Source organism: Lampetra fluviatilis, chromosome 43, assembly GCF_964198595.1.
Source record: "Lampetra fluviatilis chromosome 43, kcLamFluv1.1, whole genome shotgun sequence".
In the NCBI taxonomy this organism is placed as follows: Eukaryota; Metazoa; Chordata; class Hyperoartia; order Petromyzontiformes; family Petromyzontidae; genus Lampetra; species Lampetra fluviatilis.
The window spans coordinates 4220102-4243983 of record NC_136317.1 but is presented as its reverse complement, the minus strand read 5'-3'; the positions used below and the strand labels follow the sequence as shown (position 1 = coordinate 4243983).

General features: G+C 48.3%; 1 protein-coding gene across 1 annotated transcript in view; it reads right to left on the bottom strand.

Annotated features, from left to right (window-relative positions):
- The window catches only part of LOC144947036 (muscleblind-like protein 2a), a 118640-nt gene that overhangs the window by 44424 nt on the left and 50334 nt on the right, over positions 1–23882 (bottom strand). The window contains 3 exon segments of the mRNA XM_078876179.1: positions 6273–6518; positions 10193–10285; positions 11567–11743. Coding sequence (XP_078732305.1) covers positions 6273–6518; positions 10193–10285; positions 11567–11743 — 516 coding nt within the window.

Here is a 23882-nt window from a genome sequence, read left to right as displayed (position 1 = left end):
AAACGGAGCGCAATGCCGGAGGGGTTTAAATCGGCGCGTTCGCTCGCTCGCTCAAATCGCTCGTCAGTCTCGTTCACAAGCAAGAGGAAGAGCCCGTCGGCCCGTCACAAAATCACCCGGAATACACCCGATTTCCTCAAAGTTCAGAAGCTACGTGGGGTTGAGCCTGGATTGTGCTTGGATGAGCGACCACCACATGCATAAAACAGGTTTTCATAGGCTCCTGTGGGACTAGGTGATGGTGGGCAACATCAGGCTAAATCCGTTGCTGTACTGTACTTCTATGTTGACACATCTATGCTGCCAGCCTTCACCCACCCCGCACTGACAAGCGTGGCAAAGTATGGTTGAAGAACCCCCAAAACTCGCACGGCGAGGACCGGCTCTCTTCCAGCAGTGGATTGACAAAAGGGGCCGATTGATGTGTACAATGAGCATCATGGTTGGATGAACGTTTTCCCCAACTCCGCATTTAGTCATCAAACATGGTGATGGGATTTTGATGCTCACGGAGGGTTTGCGCTAAACCAATGTGCCACCGACAAACTTTCATTTTAAACAAAATCTCTCAAACAAATAAAAAAAAAACACTACAAAAATTCCCACGACATCTCAATGATTCACGCGCTTTCTTTTTCTCATTACCCGCCGGCTGTGCTAACCGATAATAAATCCCCTCCAATGTCCGCATGTGGTGTTTGTGATAAACAGGTGCCAAACGGTAGGCTATAGACATAAACGTAACATGCGAAATGCACCCTGCCCTTTAACGGCGAGCTGGGAGCTCGCAGCACAACCACACATAGCATTTGGCAACCCTGTGAGACTGCCGAGCCTGGTACTGCAAATCACCCTCCCCCCCATCCCTCTGCCTCCCCTTCCCTGCCACGGGCACTCAGCTCGTGAAAATACAACCACATTTCCCCACGCGGCGAGCACGCAAACACGTCTTTTCTTAAAACGAGCCGGCTTGCATTGCGAACGAGACACGCGAAGGCTACACCCCGCACCGCCTTTGCTGTCACGTTAGTAGAAAATATATATTATTATAATAAATAAATATCATCATAATAAAAACACCTCTCGCTCTTAATTTACTGCGGCTGCCATCGTAGACAAAACAGCGGTCGGGAGCAAGGACGGCTCAAGCAGCGACGCTTCCGTGTCGGCAGCAAGGCGGGAATGAAAGTCACTGTGAAAGGGTGACACGGGCCAAGAATCGGGCCAGACCGCTCCCGCGAGGAGGTGAACGCCGTCGTGGCAAGATGTTAACTGCCTCGCCAGGTATACAGGAGGTCGTGGTCTCGAGCCCGACCCTGACACCTGCTGTATATTTGGAGTTTGCGTGTCTCTATCCCCACGGGTCGCGTGGAATTTTCTCCGTGTCCTCCGGGTTTTTCCCTCCACATTTAGAATCAACATCGCGCGTTTAGAGTATTTGGCTGCTATAAATGTCCACGTGATAATCCACTTTGTTGAACTATCGTTTGCGGACAAGTCACTTCCAAAAAAGAGCTGGATAGCTCAGTGGGGCCTTACCTAAAATATAAATTGTTATAGTTCGCTCTCGGCCCCTTTACACGGGGGGATAGCTAATTCTCCAAGCCAGTGTTGGCTGATGTATGTCAACACCACCAAGTGGGTGAACGTGAAGGGGAAGATGGGTGGTGAGGCGAGTTAAGCTTGGGGGTCTGGCGGGGTAACGTCGTTCGCCTCCACCGCCTTGTTAGAGAGGGCGGCAGTGAAAAGCGCATTAATTTTTGTGCTTTGTTCTCTTAGCTGGCTTATCAGATATCTTCGTGTGCACATAACCTATGGGTGACGTGCACGATGGCACTTGTGCTGTTGCTGGCGGTGTTTTCCTATCACCGCCGTGGTATTTATACACTGCATTTTCGCGACCCAGTCTCACAGCCCTCCAGCCGGCTGGGGGTGAGCTGGGTCAGCCATGGCAGAAGACGGTGTCAAATCGCCAGGCCTGAATGTGGTAAATTTTGCAGCTCCGTTGCAGTCGATTTGGAATTTGGACTGAGACTGCCACACAATCGAGAGAAAAGAAAAATCACTGGGCATTTCTGGGAAAGGAAAAACTGAGCGTTGTCGGATTCCATTTTGAATTCCACTGATAATTCGTAGCCACTCAAAGACAAATACATTTCTCAAACATCCTCAGGAGTACTGTCAGTGAGCACCTATTAAAGCCACAACAGCGCAGAAGTCGCATGAACTTAACTCAATCATCGATTCTTCTGCTCAGATCGGTTGTTTATCAGATCCAGTTTCATCTCGTCGATGCGGTCTTCAACCACCATACCACAGATCAAGACTCGTCGGTCCACTTCAATCCACACATTGGTCAACTTTGGAATTGTAATTTTTGCCAACGTTCTTATAACCTTGCTAAATTCAAGAACATATCGACGCTTATCTTTTGCACGGTTGCTGCGCGTTGCGAGCCTCTGGGTGTTTTTTGGGGCCTCCTCAGAGTCACCGTGAATAAATAAAAAATGGGGCGGGGGGGGGGGTCATGTGATCACCACCACTTCTTCCAGCTGGCGACATCTCCCAAGTGACCCCATGCGTCAGATTCAAACTCAGGTCAACGAGTCCGGAACGCCGCAAGCTAAACCCACAGCATCGTCGCTACCTAACATTAGCCACACACGCGCGCACACACGTATACAAACACAACGGATCATCTCGGAAAACATGTACTATTAATTGCTTTCATGCTTTTATAGCTAGCCAGGCCCGCCAACAGGGGGTAGAGTAATTAAAGGTTACCCATACAGCTCTGAAAGGTTATCGCGGCGTAAGCAGCCAGGTGGCAAGAGTAATGAGGTGCTCAGTGCCACTTGCCGCCTAAATTTGGCGCGTGCGGACGCCGATCCCCTCAATCGTATTACACGTACTCAGCAGTTGGGTCACACGGCAATGATCGCCAAGACCCTCTCAGCAAGCACACACCAAGCTCGCACGCACGCACGCACACACGCACGCACGCAGAGGCAGTGTGGACGCACATGCAGAGGCCAGTAACCATCACTGGGCTCTCGGGAATTGCAGCCACTCTTTCTTTCCTCTCTTCCGGTCGTACAGGTTCACTATTTTTTATGAGCATGCCACCTGCGGTGCTACAAAATAGACTGCTATGCTCCCCGCCTTAACAAACCCACACTGAGCAGCAGGGTGAAGCATGGTCGTCGTCCCCCCCCCGCTTGCGCAGGTAAGACCTCATCTAGAAGTAGACTGACAAATGGGTATATTTACACGCCAACCGAGTGGGTTGTAGATGTTGGAGATTGGTTGACAATCACTTGACATTAAAGCCGGTGCTGACTGTGAGGTTTTATCAGATTCATGGTCTGGCTGGAAAGCAGAAATGGAAGGAAGCAGAGAGGTAACACCAATGCAAATGGGAAATATAAAAGATTAAAAAAACGTATTATTTTACCAGGTAAGGCCCACTAAGGTGTATAGCTCTTTTTCAAAAGCGACCTGGCCACAAATGATAACTCAACGAAAGTGTCTTCTTGGTTCTTTCGGTAAAGTCACGTAGAAGGGAAGTAATAAAATAATAAAAATAAAACATAATAAAATCAAATATATCTCACGACGTTTCGGCTACAACGCAAGCAGCCGTCTTCAGGTGAAGAATGAGACACTGCCAAGCTAGGAGCTTATATATAAGCTGAGTTGGAGGTGGAAGAAGAAGAGAGCCTTAACAAAAGAATGTGCATATCAAGAGGAATTTAGCATATTCATGGAAAATGCGTAGGAGGTGGGCGGGGGGGTTTCAAAGTCATATTATGCCCATGCATTATGCAGGATCAGCAGCACCAAAGGGAGGGGGGTAGCATTAACAAAGGGAGGGCATGTTAATAGTATGTAGAAGCAATGAAACATGTGAATGGGAAAACGGTGGCAGGAGATCCGCAGCGGAGCAAATAATGCATTCCCTGTGGAGAACACAAGATACACAGTTAATGCCAGTGAGTGGACTGCGGTCTGAAAGTCACCATAAACGTGAACAACAATCAGTTAAGATCCGAAGTGGTTTATTACGTCCTTCCAATGATTGCTGAGCCAGAATCCATCTTCTCGGTTGAAATTGTCTCTGTGTTTGTAGATGTGGATCGCCTCATGAACGAATCTCTCATGGTAGCCAGATGGCTTGCAGAGAACCTCTGTCTTGGAGAAGTCAATGTCATGTGAACCCACTGAATTGTAACAGTGATCTGCCACGGCTGAGGTGTTTGTCCTACCGTGTTTCAGGTCAGCTTTATGTTCACAGATGCAGTCCGAGACATGTCGTTTGGTTTCTCCAATGTAACTGCTACCACAGAGGCAACTTAGTTTGTAGACGCCAGGGTACTGTATGTCTGGAACGCTGCTTGCGTTGTAGCCGAAACGTCGTGAGAATTATTAGATTTTATTATGTTTTATTTTTATTATTTTATTACTTCCCTTCTACGTGACTTTACCGAAAGAACCAAGAAGATGAATCCCTGCAGTCACGAAAGCTTTAAATCGAAATTCAACGAAAGTGGCTTATCCCGTGGACATTTATAGCAGGCAAATAATCGAATAGCATATTGATTCTACATGTGGCGGGAAAAACCAGAGGAAAATTCATCCACGCGACCACGGAGAGAACATGCAAACTCCAAACAAACAACAGGCGTGAGGGTCGGGGTCGAACCCACGTCCTCCTGTATAACAGGCGAGGGAGTTAACATCTCACCACCGTGGTGAAAATTAAACACAAGGCCTACAGAAGCCACCTCTCGCAAGTGTGCAAGTGTTACCATTATACGACAAAGAAGGTTTGCTCAAATGGGAAGAGAAAACAAACCTCCAACGTGACTATTCAACAAAAAAAGTTAATCAAAAACCATTTAATTAAACGAGCGCGCTCCAAACAGCGGTACATTTCAGCCGTGGCACACTTTCCTACATGAGGAGGGGGAGAGAATCCCTCGCCTAGGCCGACAAAGAAGGCTCAGTCAATCAACTTAATGGCCATCTAACTACACCAGCATAAGCCCACAGCCCGCCGGGACCCAATGTTATGTTTGCCGGAGACGAAAATAACGCTGGCGATAGAACATTGCGAGCGCCCCCACGCCCCTTGGCTGGGTGTCGTCCCAAAGATGCGCCCCCATCCCCCCACCCCGCCAGCTCCTGTCGTGAAAGCAGAGGCTCACAAACAAGCGCCGCGCCAGCAAATATTAACAACCGTAGATCATTAGGCGAGTGAACCATAACCTAGGGCGCGTGCCACGGCCATTGCGAGTTGTGCAAGGAGTCTAATGTGAGCCATCGCCGAAAAAAAATAAAGCAACCAAAGATTAAATGCTGTGAACGAGAACTAGAGGCATGTAATGACGCATCGATTCACCAATTAAATTCGATTTCTACGCTCGCGATTCATGCGTACAGATCACGTGCACAAAGGTTAATCATTTGCTATTTGTGGAAAAGATACGGACATTACGTGGTAATGTGGCAAATTAAGTGATTGCGTGAAGCTGTACAGAGCAAGATGAACAAAAACAGGATGCAGTATAACACAAACCACCGTGAACCTAAAGTGATAAAGTTACCGCATCAAATCGTGACCCTGAATCGTGTCAATTCAATCGATTGCTGCGGGGGTTGAAAGACAACACGCTCAATGACCATGTCTTTGCAGTACTCGTCAACACAGCGGTGTGCGTTACTAGTAGCGAATCGGCACATTCTGTTTACGTGACAAACCTTACTATTTGGCCGTGTCGGGTGGTGGCGGGTTTAACGACACATTTAAATGTACGCGATCTAACCCAAAAATCACCTCTATGGATATTGGTCACACAAGCCTACTACTACGTGTTAAACGGATACGAAGAGGTACGGACGCCAACGTGCAAAACTGAGGTGCAGCCTGGGTCATTTGGTCAGAGGCGAATTTGAGCAAAATTTCCAATAAAACAAAAGTAGCAAGAGCATGGTGATGACAATGGCTATGACCACACGGTCATCAGAATATTTATTCATACTGGAGGAATCCGATGAGCTATAAGGCTCTTTTTGACAGATGTCCAGTAAGAATGTAACAAACAAAACATTTTAAAGACATGCCCTGCAGTTCAAAGCACAGCAAAGGCATACAAATCATCCAAAAACATACAAATTCAACTAAATCACCCCCGCCCACTAGGCAAAGCCCACCGAGGAATTAGCTTATTTTTCAGAAGCGACCACCCGCAGACCGTGGCGCCCTCCCTCACCTCGAGGCGGTCGGCGCGCACCAACTTGCTCCCGCTGGCCTGCTGCGCCTGGTTCGAGGGCCCCGAGTGGACGGGCCCGCTGGAGACCGTGGGACTGCCCGACAGCAGCACGGGGTTTCCCAGCGACAGGTCGGTGGCCGACACGAGGCTCATGGCCGGAGACACGGGCGCCAAGTAGGGGTTGAAGGGCGACGAGGCAGCGGACTGCGTCGTCGGAAGCCCCGGCGACACCGGGAACATCTGCATCTGATGTGCACAAAGATTTCACACCCCCATAGCCTTGAAAAGACTGCCGTGGCAAATGCGGTGAGCGAGTAGCACACCTATTATTAAGGCTGTTACGGTACACGAGGGGGTGGGTGGCCAGCACCACGCCCGGCTGCCTTTGTCTACCCTGTGGCGATGTTTACGCACCGCACCAGGTACTCATTTGAGGCCGAGTCGACATGGGGGAGGTCCAGGACCGGTTCAGATAATCACTGGTGTTGGCCGTGAACGGGAATATAACTCAGGTCGCCGGGTTGGCAGCACAATGCGCTAAACAGCTGCGGCAATGCTCCCTGCAAACGCACGCGCGCGCACACACACGTGAACTGCGCTACGAACCCGGCCACCTGAGTTTGATCCCTGGCCACGGCTAACACCGATGGTAAGTAATACCTGAACTTAGTCATGGACACTTCCTTTAACCAACTCGCACTGGCCAGCATGGTGAAGTATGGTCAAACAACCACCATGATTACAACGTGCGGAGGAGGCCTTCATCCAGCAGTGATAACTGATCAAAAAAAGCCCTAAACGACATTACGCATTACACAGTAAATGCATTATCATCCACAGAGCACCTCTAGAGCGACTGAGTCTCAAGAGAAGTTCAACCTCAACTCGAGCAGATGGTACTGCAACAGCAAAGGTGCCGCTGGAATCAAACGCAATTCTGTGAGCACAGCTAAGTGGAGGGGGAGGGGGGTGCGTAAGTTAGAGCCTCGTGCAAACACGGCCCCTGAAACCCCCCACACCGCTAGCTGGGGCAGGGGCAGAGGGGAGCCACGGTGGCTCGAAGATGTTAACCTACCTCGCCTGATATGCAGGAGGTCGTGGGTTCGATCCCGACCGTAACATTTCTCTCTCTCCCCCCGTGGTCGCGTGGATCTTTCTGCGGGTCCTCCAGTTTTTTCCCTCCACATTTAGAATCAACGTGCGTTTAAGAGTATTTGGCTGCTATAAATTCACACGTGATAAACCACTTCGGTGAGCTATCATTTGTGGCCAGATCGCTTTTGAAAAACACCTGTATAGCTCAGTGGACCTCACCTGATAAAATACAAAAATTGTTTCGTTAAAAAAAACCAGAGCCCCTATGACTAGATGTGTATGTTCACTTAATACATACGCAAAGAATAAGAATGCACAAGATGAGTTCTGGGCACTGGAATGGTGTTCTAATGTCTATGCTGGTGAGTTCTGTAAGAATAATCTGACCCCCTATACCCCCACCCTCCACCCGGCCGCCCCCCCCCCACTCTCCCCAACCCCCTGCCCCCACACCGCTACCGCCCGATGATTCAAGGTTCTGCGAGTAAAAACAGCCACACACACACAAGTGAGCATGAAACACTTACAGGAGAACCCCTCTTAACGCATAATCGCTTAAGGATGGACCTCCATAGAGCCCAACGTGTTCGCTTTCCAACCATTCCCCTGTTAACGACAGACTGTTGTAGGTACAGTAAATATAAATAAATTAATGTATTAACCATTTTATTTAAATATTATTTGTTTATAATGTTGTTAGAATCTTTATGTATTAATATCCATTGTTTAAATATTATAAAGTATGTTCTTTTGGTGAAAAAGGGTAACTTTCGATGCGATCGGAGCAAATAAAGCCTTTAACGTGGATTTCCTATACTCTACTCTTTGGTTCTTTCGGTAAAGTCACGTATAAAGAGAAAATAATAAATTAAATACTAGCATACGACGTTTCGATTGCAACACAAGCAATCATCATCAGGCATAAATGAAATAGAAACATAAATCTAGTATACTTAGAAATGTAATGTAATACAACAGAGAGTCGGATAACATAACAGTCAACACCCTACCTGGTTGATTACGTTCTTCCTGAGAATGCTAAATTTTAGAGAGAGAAGAACGTAATCAACCAGGTAGGGTGTTGACTGTTATGTTATCCGACTCTCTGTTGTATTACATTACATTTCTAAGTATACTAGATTTGTGTTTCTATTTCATTTATACCTGATGACGATTGCTTGTGTTGCAATCGAAACGTATGCTAGTATTTAATTTATTATTTTATCTTTATACGCGACTTTACCGAAAGAACCAAAGAGTAATTCCTGCAGTCACGAAAGCTCCAAATTAAGTATATTTCCTATACTCGCTTGACGACTAAATCGCTTAACGGACGGTTTTGTGGAACCAATTACCGTCGGTAAGAGGGGTTCTCCTGTATCAACGAAGGCGCCCATTCAGAAGCTATCCATAACTTTCGCAATTTCAACGAGCACCCCCGAGCGAGCGTACGCCGTCAAAAAAGTTGGGACTAAGTGTGTGTGACCGGTTACAGGCAGCATTACACGTTGACATTTCCTGCATTAAGACAGGAGGATTTTTATTCCATTGGAACCTCATTTGCCGGTAAAAAATATGATAATTGGTTTTATACCCTTCCATCTGGCAACAAAACTGACACCTTTTTTTGTGCGCCTTTTGGCGTCATCTGGTCCAACACCATGTGAAACTAGGCTCTAAGGAAAGCTGTCTCGGGTGTGGACCAATCAACTTCAAGGACAGTGCACATTATCAGAGTTATGTTTTTTGTTTGCATTATGACTGCAGGTATTGTGGTCTATGCAAACATGACTCCTTGTAAAAAAAGGTGTCAGTTTTGTTGCCAGATGGAAGGGTAAAAAAACAATTATCAGGATTTTTATTATTTAATCTTTGCTATTTTACAAAAAAAAATTACAAAGCGGCGAGTAAATTTGTTTTCTCCTTAGGTCCCCCGTTATGGTGGGAAGGGGGACGTATGAGACTCGCCCAGAGGTCTCCTCCGCTCTGTTAAGAGGACGAGGGCCTCCCCACCACCCCCCACCACGTGCCACAAGGCCGCCGCCACCCCACCACCAGCGGCCGTGCCACCCACAACACTGCCCCCCACTGAGGCTGTGTCTGGGGTGCGCGCGTTTCTGGTCAACCCGCTGGCGATCCAGGCCAATTAGCCACGGCTGTAGGGCCACGGGCATCCCCCCCCCCCCTCCTTCCCTGCTGACAGGCGGGCGTGCTGACGTGTGGCTCTCCGCACGCACCGTCGCGAGTCGCTGTCGCTTTCCAAACTTTTGCAAGGCACCGGCGTTTCCCCTCCGACGCCCACGCACACAAAGACAAGCATCTTCCCCCTCCCCCCCGCGTAGCCTACACGAGCTGTTGAGGCAGGTGCTTCTTTTTCTCATGATCTTTATCTTTAATTATTTGATTACCCGTGTAGAGCCCATTGATTGAGCTAAAACGCTCTTTCAAGTGCCTCTGAAGGCCACGGTGTACTGCATGGGAGGCACAGTATAAATATTACATGATTACGAGCATGACGATGATGCACGCACAAGAGGAAGTTGTGTGGCCAGCACCCCACCCTGCCACCTTTGTCTTCCCAGTGCTGATGTGTTTACACACCGCACCAGGTAGTCATTATAAGCGTTCAGTCAAACCCACGGGAGCGGCCCAGGCCTGGTACGGATTACCACCGCCAGATCTCACCGTGACCAGGAATCGAACACGGGCCCCAAGGTTCGTAGCGCAGCGCGCGAACCGTCGCGCCACCACTCGCCACGTGAGACACACAGACAGGCACACACTTTTTCCTCTCCCGTCGTTGCACCCCTCCCCCCGCTCCCTACCGCTAGCGCAGGGTTACGGGCAGAGAGGTTCCACAGTTTTGTCGGAGGCCTCCCACAGTCCTCCCCACCAGTGCTGTATAGATGGTGCCACTGCTGAGGGAGTAGAGGGGATTGTTATTTTCCTCCAAACTTGGCAGACTGGGAGGGGTGGACAAAAGACTCAATCCTAACCCCCACCAGCCCCCCCCCCCACTGAAAACCCCTATGGACAGGGGGGTAGGAGTCAATGGACTTATTATAACAGAACAACGTACGTATTATTCATGCATATTGTTCACTAATAAAATTAAACAGTGAATTAAAATAATTCCCCCTGCTCCCCTTCCCCTATCTGTTCCAAACCTAATGTAATACTTTGCGCAATAATAGTCTGTTCAAATAGAATGCATGATTTTATTAAGCCTACAGTTTTAGCTTAACGTGCTTATATTACTTGTGCTAACAGCAGCATGGACAAGCAACGGGATGCTGTAGCCAAGGAATGGCACACTAGGGGGCGACACTTGACACACAAATAATACATGCTCTATATGAAATCAACAACTGAATTCCATTTAATAGTCACAACACTAATTCTGGACTATGTAACACACAATGATGAACATTCAATGGGACTTTAACAGGAACTATAAACTTATGTAAATGTGACCTTTGACGTCGAGTCTAAGCTGTGCCCTGCGCGTGATAAACCACACTGAAAAAGTGGCGGGGGCGGCAGAGGCGAGGTCACATGATACGTCACGTGACAAGGTCAGCTCTACACGTGATATTGTGTTTTATCTCTGCTGCTGGAGGGGGGGTTGGGGGAGAAGTCGCCCACTAGGAATACCATCATCAACTACGCGGACACTGGCACTCGCAGATTATTCCTCTCCATCTTTCGCACGTAAAACCACCCCGCTTGCCATTCTACCCCAGCCAGAGCTAATGTTCCTCCTCGTCGAAACTGCGTCTTTTTACCCATAATAACCATCACTAGGACACGCACGAGATCGATTAAGCTACGCTCCACCGCGGGAACCATACAAGCGGAAAGGCTGCCAGAACCGGCACCAACATTTGCCAAAGCTCTGTGGTTCTATTTTGGGATTTTAGGACTGCACGACTCATCATATTTCTGATATACGCAATTCCCTGCACGCGTCCTGTGGCCCGTTGGGAACTGTTCCTGAGGTGCATAGGGAATTGCTGCTATGGCCTGTAGGGAATTGCTGCGGTGGCCCATAGGGAATGCTGCTGTAGCCGGTACGGAATTGTGGCTGTGACCCGTAGGGAGTTGCATGAAGGATAGGAGGCGTTCTGGCGAGAGCCGAAACCGACTAATGAAACGCGGCGATGTACTGCACGGCGGTGTTCCATTCGCCGAGGACTCACCACGGGCGGAAGCTGCGAGCCAGGCAGCACCCCGGCCACGGCCGCAAACTGCATCTGGTGCGCCAGCATGGCGGCATTCTTCTGCTGGATCAGGTTGTTGCGCCCATTGATCTCGAGCTGCGTCTTGAGGTGCGCCGGTGGGTGCAGGTACTTGCAGTTCTCGCGAGTGCAGCGATCCTGCGGGAGAGGGCGGGGCGGGGTGACAACGACGACGCCAATGGTAAAATAACCGCTTTCACTTCCCACGGATTTCAATTGAAATTCTGAGTAAAAGCAGTCCGGTTTAATTGATGAGACAGAACTCGATAATTCACTCCAGTCACTCGCCCATAGGTGGTCTTTCGTCTTCTCATCACTCGTCTATTGCTAAAACCGTGGTTTACTCTTCCCCGTGAACTTCACCAATCGATTCCTCCGCCGATGTTGAGGGTTTTCGTCTATGAGACCGACCGTTTCGGCTCGCCCACAAACGTGTTCGATCACCGCACTGCAGGTCACAACACACTTCTCTTTCGGATTCTGCCCTTGCACTGCTCCAAATGTGGAATTCCCTCCCATAGCTACTTTCCCCAAGCTCTGAGAACTTTGATCACTTCAAGAAGCGTGTAAACTCGTATACATCATATACACACACACAACATTGATCTTGTTGTTTGTTGCTGGCCGCTACAGGCTTTTTCCCTTTGCGTCTTAGCTCAACAACTGTTACAAATAAAAATGGACCCGACATGACAACGGGCACCGATACGGTCGCTAAAGCATTTGACTGTGTATGCACACATGTGCAAGCCACTGCTGGTTGAGGGCTCTCCCATGCCGTACTGACCAAGTGGCCTATTTAAACCTCACCACACTGGTGAGCGGGTTAGTGAAGGTGGAGAGCAGAGATGTGGAAGCGTGGAAGTGCAGTACAACAATGGAATGTTCTGCACTGCCCTCTGCTGCCTACTACGTAGTCCCGTAAATCGCACAAATGATAAACTGGTTCTTAAACGTACATGTATCATAAACAAGACGTGAGATTGTAACGGATGAAACCATGCCTTGGATCCGTTACTTTGAAGACAGACAGATGGCACAATGGCAACATAATTTGTCCTTCCCCGCACTTCCGATTGGATACGTACGGCACGCAAAAAGTTCAACATCCATCACTCAGATGCCACTGCACAAGTGACACGTTTCATTGAATGCGGATGATCTCAAATTACCTTGAGACAATGTCATGACGTACAGAATGTTTGTGAAATGAACCTGAACAAGGATACTTGTGCCAAAGGCAGAGGGCCCTCACAGTTAAAGCAGTGACAGTATAGACACATAAAAAAAAAATTTAATTAAAAATTTGTTAAATCACATTACATCGGTGACAAACTGTGAATGCATAACCAAACCATTTTTTGACTCAGACCAGGTTTGGGAATTTATCATCATCATCATCATTACAATAATATAGCAAAAGATTTGGGACATTTCCCCAATGGTGTACGGTTTTTTTTTCTTTTAAAAATAATTATACGCCCACATATAAAAAGATCTCCAAGTAATCAAAGTAAACACGACTGCACTCCGTAGGAGAGACATCAAGTAATTTTCACATTCATCATCAACATGTGAAAAGGGTCACACGGGTTGGACTTCTTCCAAGTAGCAAAAAAAACTTTGTTGCGTTTGAGAAACAGGGGCCTGCAATGTTTTGTGAAATCGTAAAATATAATTACTGCAGCACTTCGACCTCCTTGAGAGCAGTTTCAAATTAGTGATGTTATACTTTAAACAGTTCCTGAGGAGCTTTTTAAATTGAGGTAAACAGTCGGGTTTTTTTTTCCACCAGTCTAATTACAAAAATTGTTCAAGTAATTGATGCGAGTTTGTTCAATTATTTACAGTTCCTGCATAATTCCACCTCCACCTGCATTACCGTGCGGCAGATCCCGCGGATGTTTATGTAAACACACAGCCTCAAAATGAACTCAAGCGGTGCGATTTAGTACGAACACACACGTGCACGCGCACACGCAATTAGGTAGGAAATGCGGACGGTGAAAAAAAAAGTACAAAAAACGTGAGCAAACGTGCTCACACATGATTAAAATGTTCCACTCGCAGCTTCAGTAAGAAGGCCAAGTGTGGATTCTGGCAGACGGGCAAGCCAGAGGCAGCTGGCTCCACCACTCCCCGCCGGCCATAAACCCCTCTCTGCCGAAGATGCATCATGTCATTTCTACTGGAAAGGCATTGTGGAAAATTCCAAACGGTTCATCGCTGCACTGCAGCAGATTTCTGGGTGCATTAAAAAAAATCGACTTTACAACCATCTCAGAAAGAATGGATCGCCATCCACTACCCCATGATGACGGAGCTCCCCACGGAAACCACGTCACATCGCACGACGGTCAATCTGGACTCCAGTTTTCCACGGGGCGAGCGCTCTAGTGACCTGCCCTTTGCGGTTCACATTTCAAAGGGAACTGGGAAGCGTGGAGCTGGCTGGGGTGGCAAAGTGTGTCAGCAAAGGACCGCGATTGTACGCACGCGTACGCATAGGTGTGCACATGTGTGGGTGTGTGCGCGCTATCTTTCAGGGCATCGTGTCCGATTCTAGTGGTGTTACACTCGGTCGCCTGATCTCGTCGACATTGCACCAAAGAACATGTGTTGGCAGGGCGTGTTACACGCACGTTTGTAGAACTTCTTTCGCACCGTACGTAGCCAACCGTGCTAATAATCGGAGGTGTGTGGTTGCTTTTGAACCGTTGACTGAGAAATTACCACCGAGCCTGTATATAAATCATAGCCTTTTGCCAATCCACTGCTGGATAAAAGCTTTCCCACACTGCGTTGATCACGAGGCTTGTTTGACAATACTTCACCATACCTGACACTGCAGGTTGGTCCCCCCCAGGACCGGTACAGATATCACTCTGAACAAATCTCAGCCTGGGCCGGGGAACAGAACTAGAGTTGATGATTTCAAGCTTTCGTGACTGCAGGGATTCATATTCTTGGTTCTTTCGGTAAAGTCACGTAGAAGGGAAATAATAAAATAATATAAATATAAAACAATAAAAAACATTCTCACGACGTTTCGACTGCAACACAAGCAATCATCATCAGGTGTGAAATCCACAGCAGTCGAAACGTCGTGAGAATTTTTATTGTTTTATATTCATATTATTTTATTATTTCCCTTCTACGTGACTTTACCGAAAGAACCAAGAATATAGAGATGATGAGTTCACAGTGTGGTGCGCTAACCACTGTGCCACCGCTTAATCCTTAAACAGTTGATTCACTTTACTTTTGTTTGAAATACGTGAAACTTGCTAATAAATCATACACTCAATAAACAATAAATGTACATATCGTTCGTTGTGTTCTTGCGCTTTCTGTCTATTGTCCGTGTTCATTGAACATACAAAGTTATTTCCTTACATTTTTTATCGTGTAAAAACACTAAGAGGTGGAGTGGGAAAGGGGCGAAGGGCGGGTGTGTGGTGGTTATTCAAATCCAACAGTGTTGTGTAAATGACGAGAAAGTCAACCAACAACAAGAACACGTGAGCAAGGCTGGAAAAACGTGTCACATTCATCAACACACAAAGGGGTGTGCTTGGTCACAATAGAGCAGCAGGAAGGGGCACACCGCCGCTCCGCGGGTGTTTCTGTTGTTGTCGTTGTTGTGTGTTGGGCGGTACCGGTTTGTTTCAATTCACAACTAAATCCACGCATTGTGTAAAGGCTATTGCAGCAGTGCTTCCAAGTCTTAGTGGGCGCCTGGACTCACTGCTTGGTCATTGTGAATGTACCGCTTTAAACACCGATCAGTCCCATTTGTTTGACTTTTTGTAATGGTCTTTATTGGGATGCGGTGGTGGCATACTGGGTTAGCGTGGCGTGTTATGAAGCCCAATGGCCCGAGTTCGATTCCCAGACTCGGCTAACATCGGTGGCTCGGTGATATCTCTCAACTAGCCGACTCCACTTCACCAACTCGCATTTGACCAGCGTGGAGAAGTATGGTCAAACAACCTCCCTGGCTGGCATGGTCCACCGCGTTTTGATGGTCATTGTCTCTCATCTATGTCAGTTGAATGCGCATAGTTATTTTATTTTGTAAAAAAAGATAACTCGGCGTGCAGTAATGTCATTTGACCTAGCCCTGGATGGGATTAAAAACACACACAGCAGTAAATTCCAATTACAACCCGACGAGTCAATTGTTCGTTTTCTCGAAGAACTCTTTCCTTCGCTGGCTTTAGAAAAACCGACATTGGCGTTGGCTCGATGCCCGCTCCACAGACGGTGGGGAGGGGGGCCCTGCGGTTTGTCTCTAAAGCGAAACAGAGGCTCGGCGCGCTCATTACGCAACGTGCACTGGCGTGCGCCGTTGTTTTTACGATGACCTTGCAGGCGACGGCGCATTATGTAAGCCGCTTCTCTACGGCCCGTCCCTCGGAAGGCGTGTCCAGACGGCGAATAATCCGCACTCCGTGTTTACCTATACAGTGCTGGGGGGGGGGGCTGCCAACGTAGCAGCAGCAGCAGCGGCGTTGGAGGCAACACGTGCTGAGCGACCGGGGCTGTCTGAACGGGGCCAAAACCCACGGGGATCGCCACCCGTCGCTCGTCGCCGAGTCAATCGGAGCGACGGGTCGGGCCCGAGCCCAACGGACGGCTGAACACGAAACGCAAAATCGACGGATGGATTTTATTGTGAAAGTAAACAATCAGAACACCCTGTGAAAAGGCATTGCTGCAATGTGCCTAAGGCTACGCGGTAACCGGATACCCTGAAAATGTTGAGCCACACCCATGCTGCAGCTCTGTGTGAGCGAGCGAATGCTGCTGCAAACCCCATTTTATTGACCCTTTCATGTGGTGGACGGATGTGGGGGGAGGTGGCAAGGGGGTGGTGGACGACGGGCAGGAGGGAGGCTGGCAGGAGGGAGGCTGGCAGGGTGGGTGGGAGGGAGGCTGGCAGGGTGTGCAGGCGAGCATGCAAGCCGGCATTTGCATCCGCGCACAACACGGAGCTAACAGGCAAAGCCGTACGTAACGTTCACGCCTGCACAGCCACGAGAGAGCCGGTTAACTTTGGGTTTGCGACCTCGCGGGAGCCACGCGCAACGACGACTAAGTCGACGTGCGGTGGCGGTGGCAATGCCCGGTCACCGCCCCGCGCTGCGGGCCCAAGAGACCCCGTCGTGGGCGCGCGACAACGAAGCCGAGGCCTGCCGAGACCCCTGCCTGGCCGAGCGACGACTGCACTGCCTTCACAGTCGATCGAGATATTACCTTACCGCAGGGGCGATCGTCGGAAGGACATGGGTGTGTATTGGTAGCACGCGGGAATTTTATTGCGGCGACAGAATTCAAAATTGTTCCCCCACCAATGCCACCCGGCGACGTTTGAAGAGAAGCGTCGACGACAGCGCAGTCGTTCTTACTCTTAGGTTTTTTTCGGTAAAGTCACGTAGGTAAAAAAAATAATAAAATAACAAATAAAAATAATAATAGAAATAAAATAATATTAAATGAAAATAAATCAATTAAAAGTCACGTAGGTAAAAATAAAAATGTAATAAATTAATATTAAATGAAAATAAATCAATTAAATCCCGAGTCTCAAGACTTTTTTCAGGAGGGTCATGCATTTGCGAATCCCATTAAGTAGTGATTTTAGCTTCATGCGGGAGGATATCGTGCTTTTCTTGTCCTTCCCCCACACCTCCAATTAACATGGTTGGCTACGTACGGTGCAAAAGAGGTTCAACAACATACAAACAAACGTAACAGAGAAAAACCCATCAAATCTCCACGCAGATAAGAGGAATCCATCGCAACACTTCCACCTCCTGCCACCTCGCACAGTCCAAGCCTACAGCACACCTGCATTCCGACAAGTATCCACATCCAAGTATCAAGTTCGCTCGCAAAGTCGCTCAGCGGATGGGGCAGCTGGGCTACGTCAGCGCGGCCCCCTGGATTTCCGCGCTCCGCTAATCGGGCGCCGTGGCAACAGGCGCCCGTGAACAATCCATCGTCGGCCGTCAGGTCCCAAGAATGATCGTCCCACGGTCCATGGGACTCTCTCTGGCTGCCCGCGATGCCCAATAACGCATTCCGTGGAAATCACGGACAGGGTCCTGCAAAGGCCTCCTCTCTCATTGTAAGGGATGGCTGGCAAGCAGAGGAAGGCAAGTGAACTTTGGCAACTATGGAATTGAGCCAATTACACACAAACATCCTGTAATAAGGTTGTTTGTAGTTCCATCACAGACGAATTGCAGACTTGTATGAACACGAGCGAACTAAATTAATGTTCAAGTGAAAGTCAAGCGATATATATACGAGCGAATACGAGATGCGAAGAATATTAATGCGCACACTAAATGCAAATTTGCTTTAAAATTAACACTTTTGAGTCAACAATTCGGTTCAGCTCGGGTCGAAATATTGCATTGAAGAATTCAGAATCTGTAAATTACACTCGTTAATCCCAATTACACTTGCAATAATGTATTAAAGAAACCGTTAGCAATTTTTTTTTGTTAAACCAGGCAAGTTATGCTTTTCTTTTTTCTTGATTCCTGGGACGCGTATATAAACCCTAAAATTATTTCCACAGTGACAGGTTTGTGTCCGTAATCTGCAGACGTGTCAAAACAAACTCAAACAAACTGCACCATCGCTCGCTCGTTCGCTTTACGCCGCACTTATTCTCCAATGAATTACAATGAGGAAAAATAAATATATTCCCCCCCCCACCCACTCTTCAAAATACCGCACTCAGCTGCGAGCGAAGCTTCCACTTTCGGCCAGCGCCGTGATTTACCGCCCTCGCAGCTGCGTCGCCGACGCTCGTGTCTGACGATGCCCCGCCAGGTGTAGCGAAGGCGTCGACGACCGCAACGCGCCACCCCGTGCAAAAAAAAAAAGAACGCGCCGTGGCGTGGCGGGGAGAGAGACGGCGTTGCGCGAAGACGTTTCCGTTACGAACCATCTGGGCAAGGGGCTGGCGGCTCACCAACGCCGGCCAAGATTAACGTCGCTCTGCTGCGTCGCTCGATGGCAGCCCGCGTCCCGACTTCGCGACAAGCGTTCGGCGTCACTGGCAGGCGGGTGGGGGGGTGAGTTTTGTGGATGGACCGGGGAGCAGCGGCGACACGGGTTATCGCGTCGTTTTCGTGGAGCAGCGGTAACCCGCGTTGGGACGGTGCGAGGCTGGGTTTTCCCGCTGCGGTCGCGCTCGGACCCGAACGATCCCGCGGGAGTTCCAAAACCGAACCAATGAGCACGCTTCTCAAACCGAGCTGCAAGCTTAACCCCATTCCATTCCGATGACGTACGCGTCTGCGCGCACCGCCGTTTCTCTCTCCACGTACGTGTACGTCATCAAAACGTACGTCATTGGAACGTAATAGACCATGCGGGAGGGCGTGGCACAGTTGGGAGCCAGCTATCATAGAGTGTGGTCGTGTCACTACAATTCTCTGCGGTGAGTACAATGTGTTTAAAAAACAGCGGCACTATGCCTCTCAAAATGAAATTAACGCTGGACCGTTTGCGCTCTTAACCGCTTCCCCGGAACGGGAAAACGATTACGAGCCGGACCAGGTTCGCAACCGGTGCTAATGTCAAGGAGGTGAGAGAATGCATCTCGGGCCAAACTTGAAAAACGAACCTGAAAATAACTCTGCTGGCATTACACGTAACAATCATCGCTCCCTACTGGCCCACTAATACCTACTGGTGCCGAGTCACCTTGCCGCTGCACAGGGACTGGGGGCGATTATTGCGCGTGTCCTAAGCAGACTGCAAGACAAAGCTGCAGCTTCAGTCTCTAACTAATGTCGCATGTCCGCTGTGTTTTCGGATAGGTTCTCACCGCAAGATCTTTCTGTTTTCCAGCAAAGCAGCAGAACTTCAAACCGTGACAAGAGATCCTTTTTTTTTCCCCCTCTCTAGCTGCCGCCCAACTCCCTTTCGTGAAAAAATACGAGCACATAAAACACCAGCGCTTAACGAGAGAGCCGTGGCACACAAAGCCGCCCGCACGCTATTTACGACTTGCAGAACTCTTTCTCAAAAAGTTTAAAAGGGCAAACAGGAAAAGTTTACAAGGAACACTTTCCTAGAAAAAAATACAAGCGGGTAGCTCACAATTAGCGATTAATTTCACGCCCATCGTGTGTCAAAGCGGGTTTGCAGGGGCGGACTGAGGTAGGGGTGGTGAGCACGGGGGTGGGGTGTTAGCAGCTTATGCCTTATCTAAGCCGCCTTGCTCTTGAAAGACAGGATTTACTCTTATCTTGGTGAGGTCATCAATGTCAAGGCAGGTCAGGCAGGAACGTAAGCCCCTTGCCAAACACGGGGGTAAATCATAGCTGCCAAATTCAGTCCGCAAGGGGAGTTTTTATGTATTTTTTTTGAGTCTCAGTATCGACCCTTGGCAATGCCAGTGAGACTTCATTCACAAGAGCCAAATTAGCACATGAGAAACCTCTCCAGGTTACATCCCATTTTTTCTTGCCTACTTTCGCCGGTTTTTTTCTCTTGACATTTATTAAGTTTAAAGGTTATCAAAGCCTTACTCTGCTCCTCCACCACAACCTTCGCAGCACCGCAAATAAAATGTTGACCAACCCAATAAACGAATAAATAAAAAGGCCTCCCTCCGCCTTGCTCCCAGGTCGTTGCTTCGTGGGAAGAGACTCGCCATCTCAATGGATTTCACACTGGTTAAATATAAATGTCATCGGCGTGAACGGCGTGCACACAGCTTGCCCTGCAGCATGCGTATACGGTGTGCACAGTAAAATACCATAGACAATTCTCTCGCTGGCCACCTTGTCAATTTCTTAACTGGGTATAATATTATAGAGGCACGAATCAATCGCCCCACAGCTGGATTCAATGAAATGTCACAATATGCCCGTTGCAATTTTAATAAAAGAAATCAGCTACAGTCAGCCTAAACATTTTTTTGTGAAAACCAATGATAATTATGGAAATTCCATAGTATTACCATGATAGATAGCTTTCTAGAATTAAAACCAGTCTTTAGTCAAATATCCATTAGGGTTTATATTGAAAAAATTCCATGTTTTTTGGAAAAAAATGATGAATGAATTAAACGATGAGTAATTAAGTGACCCCCTGGTTGCATTCGCTCAATTAAGTGAACAATTAGAATAAGGGGTTTAAATAATGAGGTAGATTTTCAGGGGTGAGTTTGGGAGGCCCCACCCTCTATAAAGATCAGATACGTTGTGAGTTTGGTCTTCACCATACAAGTGTGTGTGGAAACAAGTCATGCCACAACCAAAATAAATGTGTGAGGACCTCAGAAAAAGAGTTATTGATGCTCATCAGTCCGGAAAGGGTTACAAAACCACTTATAAGGATGTGGGGGGGCTCCACCAATCCACTGTTAGACAGTCCACAAATGGAGAAAGTTCAAGACCACAGTTACTCTACTCAGGAGCAATCGTCCTACCAAAATCTCTCGAAGAACAAATCGGTTAATCATCAAGGAAGTCACAAGAAACCCCAGAGAAGCATCCAAGAATTTGCAGGCCATTCTCGCCTTGGCTAATGTGAGTGTTCATGACTCAACTATCAGAAAAAATACTGAACAAGAATGGTGTTTCATGGAAGGACAGCAAGGATAAAACCACTGTTCTCCAAAAGAACATTGCTGCCCATCTGAAGCTCACCAATGTGCACATAGATGATCCATAAGACTTCCGGAACAGTGTTCCATGGGACAGACGAGTCAAAGGTAGAAAAAGTTTCGCCCTCAATGAGAAACGTTATGTTTGGAGAAAACCAAACATTGCTTTCGAACAGAAGAACCTCATCCCAAACGTCAAGCATGGTGGTGGAAATGTGATGGTTTGGGGCTGATTTGCTGCCCAAGACCTGAACGGCTTGCCATCATTGACACAACCATGAATCCGGTATTGTATTTGACGATTCTCGAGGAGAATGTCAGGCCATCCGTCCGTGGGCTGAAGCTGAACCGAAAGTGGGTCTTGCAACAAGACAATGATCATGAACACTGCACGTTGGCTTTGGGTGAGTGCTTCTTCATTTCGGTCATTACACATATAAGCGGATCTACAAAAGAATGGCGGCAGAAGAAGAAATGCCGCGTTTTACTGTAGCCCAGTCAAAGTCCCGACCTAAACCCCATCAAAATGTTGTGACAGGACCTGAAGCGAGCTGTCCATGCAAGGCAACCCTCAAATGTTACCGAGTTGAGGAGGAATTGGTCAAAATTACTCAAATCTGATGTGAGACTGACCAACGATTACAGTAAATGGTTCGTTGCAGTTATTGCTGCTCAACGGGGTGTCACCAGCTACTGAATATAAAGGTTCACGAACTTTTTCACACGTGGTTATTGAATGTAGAATCATTTGTGGATAAATTAATGTTGAAAGAGCATCATGCTTTTGTGCCATTTGTATAATCATGTTATCTATTATTAGGACTTAGATTAAGACCTAATAACATTTTAGGTTTGAAATGTGAAATTCCTGAGTAAGGGGTTCGCAAACATTTTCTCGGCACTGTATTTGTCTCGTGGTTTTTGACGTCATCTTTGCAAAGCCTCTCTCTCTCAGTCGCCGTTGCATCTCATTCGCTCCGTTAGTCTCAATGTAAAATGTCCATCAATAATAAGATTCTTGCCGTGGCGTAATAGTTACGACTTGCAATCCGGAGGATGCCCATTCAATCCTATCCTCATGCATGGTAGCAAGTTTCTCAAATACCCCCTTCATCTCCCACCAAGCAGTACGAGTGGGTAACACCAAAGTTAACCCTTTTCCATTGCAATGACGTACGTGTACGTTTGTGCACGTACGTGTACATCGTCGGGTTTTCTTCCGATTCATCGGAACGGAATCGTGCGGTCGTGCCACTACGGTTATCTGCGGTGAGTGCAATGTCTTTAAAAACAGCGGCGCTCCGCCTCCTCCAAATAAAATGGACGCAGAGCCGCTTGCGCGTTCAGAAATTCAGCCGGTGAACGGGACATCTCGGAACGGGAAAAGGGCGAAGTCGATTGCCAGGTTGCATGCGCTGGGTTAAGGTGTGGGTGTAGGCCCACCTCTTCCGAGACACGTTTTTGTCAAATACCCTCCCAGAATTCGCTCCGGCGGAGGCACTTCCACCAGCAGTGACTACGCCTCCGAGACAATACGGCTCTGGGCGTATCAAGGGAAAACCTTACAAAGGGGATCCTAAATGCAGAGGTGACTTTGTCTCTCACCAAACACAACAGTCGGTGACTTTGTTTGTTTCACCACCGACTGCACGAGCAGCCACATTTACAGGATGCATCTGCGAAGTGGTGCGCCAGTTACGAGGTTAAGCCGAGGTCGCCAAAAAACTATTCTGCAATTGACTTGCCAAACGAAGATAACCACATGGGAACACACTACTGTATGTGTGTATATAAAGACCAGATGGAGGGAGTGTGGCGCAATGGTTGGTTGGCGTACTGCCCTAGAAACCCAGTGACCTGGCTTCAATTCCCAGCCATGGCCAATGTAAGTGGTATCTGAACTGTTCCTGAGAACCCCCTTCACCAACATGCACTGACAAGTTTGCTGAAGTATGGTCAAACAATGCGCGCACGGCATGAGGCGGCCTTCATCCAGCAGTGGATTGACAAAAGGCTGTCGGTGGAGTGATTGTAAGAGCCTTTTGGTTTAAAAATTTTCACTGCCTTTGCCAAGAGACAGTGTTGTAACCCAAAACACCGAATAACCAGCCAGCGGGTGAAGTGAAGCCAGCGGGTGAAGTGAATGCAGAGTCTGCCAGAATCTGTTGTCTTAGCTGGATGAGCACCGCAGACGAAACAAAACTTGCACCACTTCTAACAACAACGTCAAAAAAGAAATTCCACAGCGAACACAACTGCCGGAAAAACCTCCCGACTCGTGGCCCGCGCCAACCTCATAATGTCACGTTGCTCCTTGAGCGCCCGGTCCGCACTGTCCGCACCACTGCACTGTCCCTGCCACTATCCCCTAAGCCGCACTGTCCCCACCACTGTCCCCTAAGCCGCACTGTCTCTACTTTCGCTGCCACTGTCCCCTAAGCAGCACTGTACCATCCCAGTCCCCACCGCACCGTCCCCACCGCCTCAGAGCACCGTGTGCTGCACCACCTGTACGCGAGTGTGAGTGTTCCCTCCCTCTGCGGCGTCCACATTCCAGGCCGCGTGCGCCAGCATCCGTTTTTAGCGGGCTGCCCCATTAACTCACGTTTAGTGACGGCTCAACTGGGTAATTGGCAA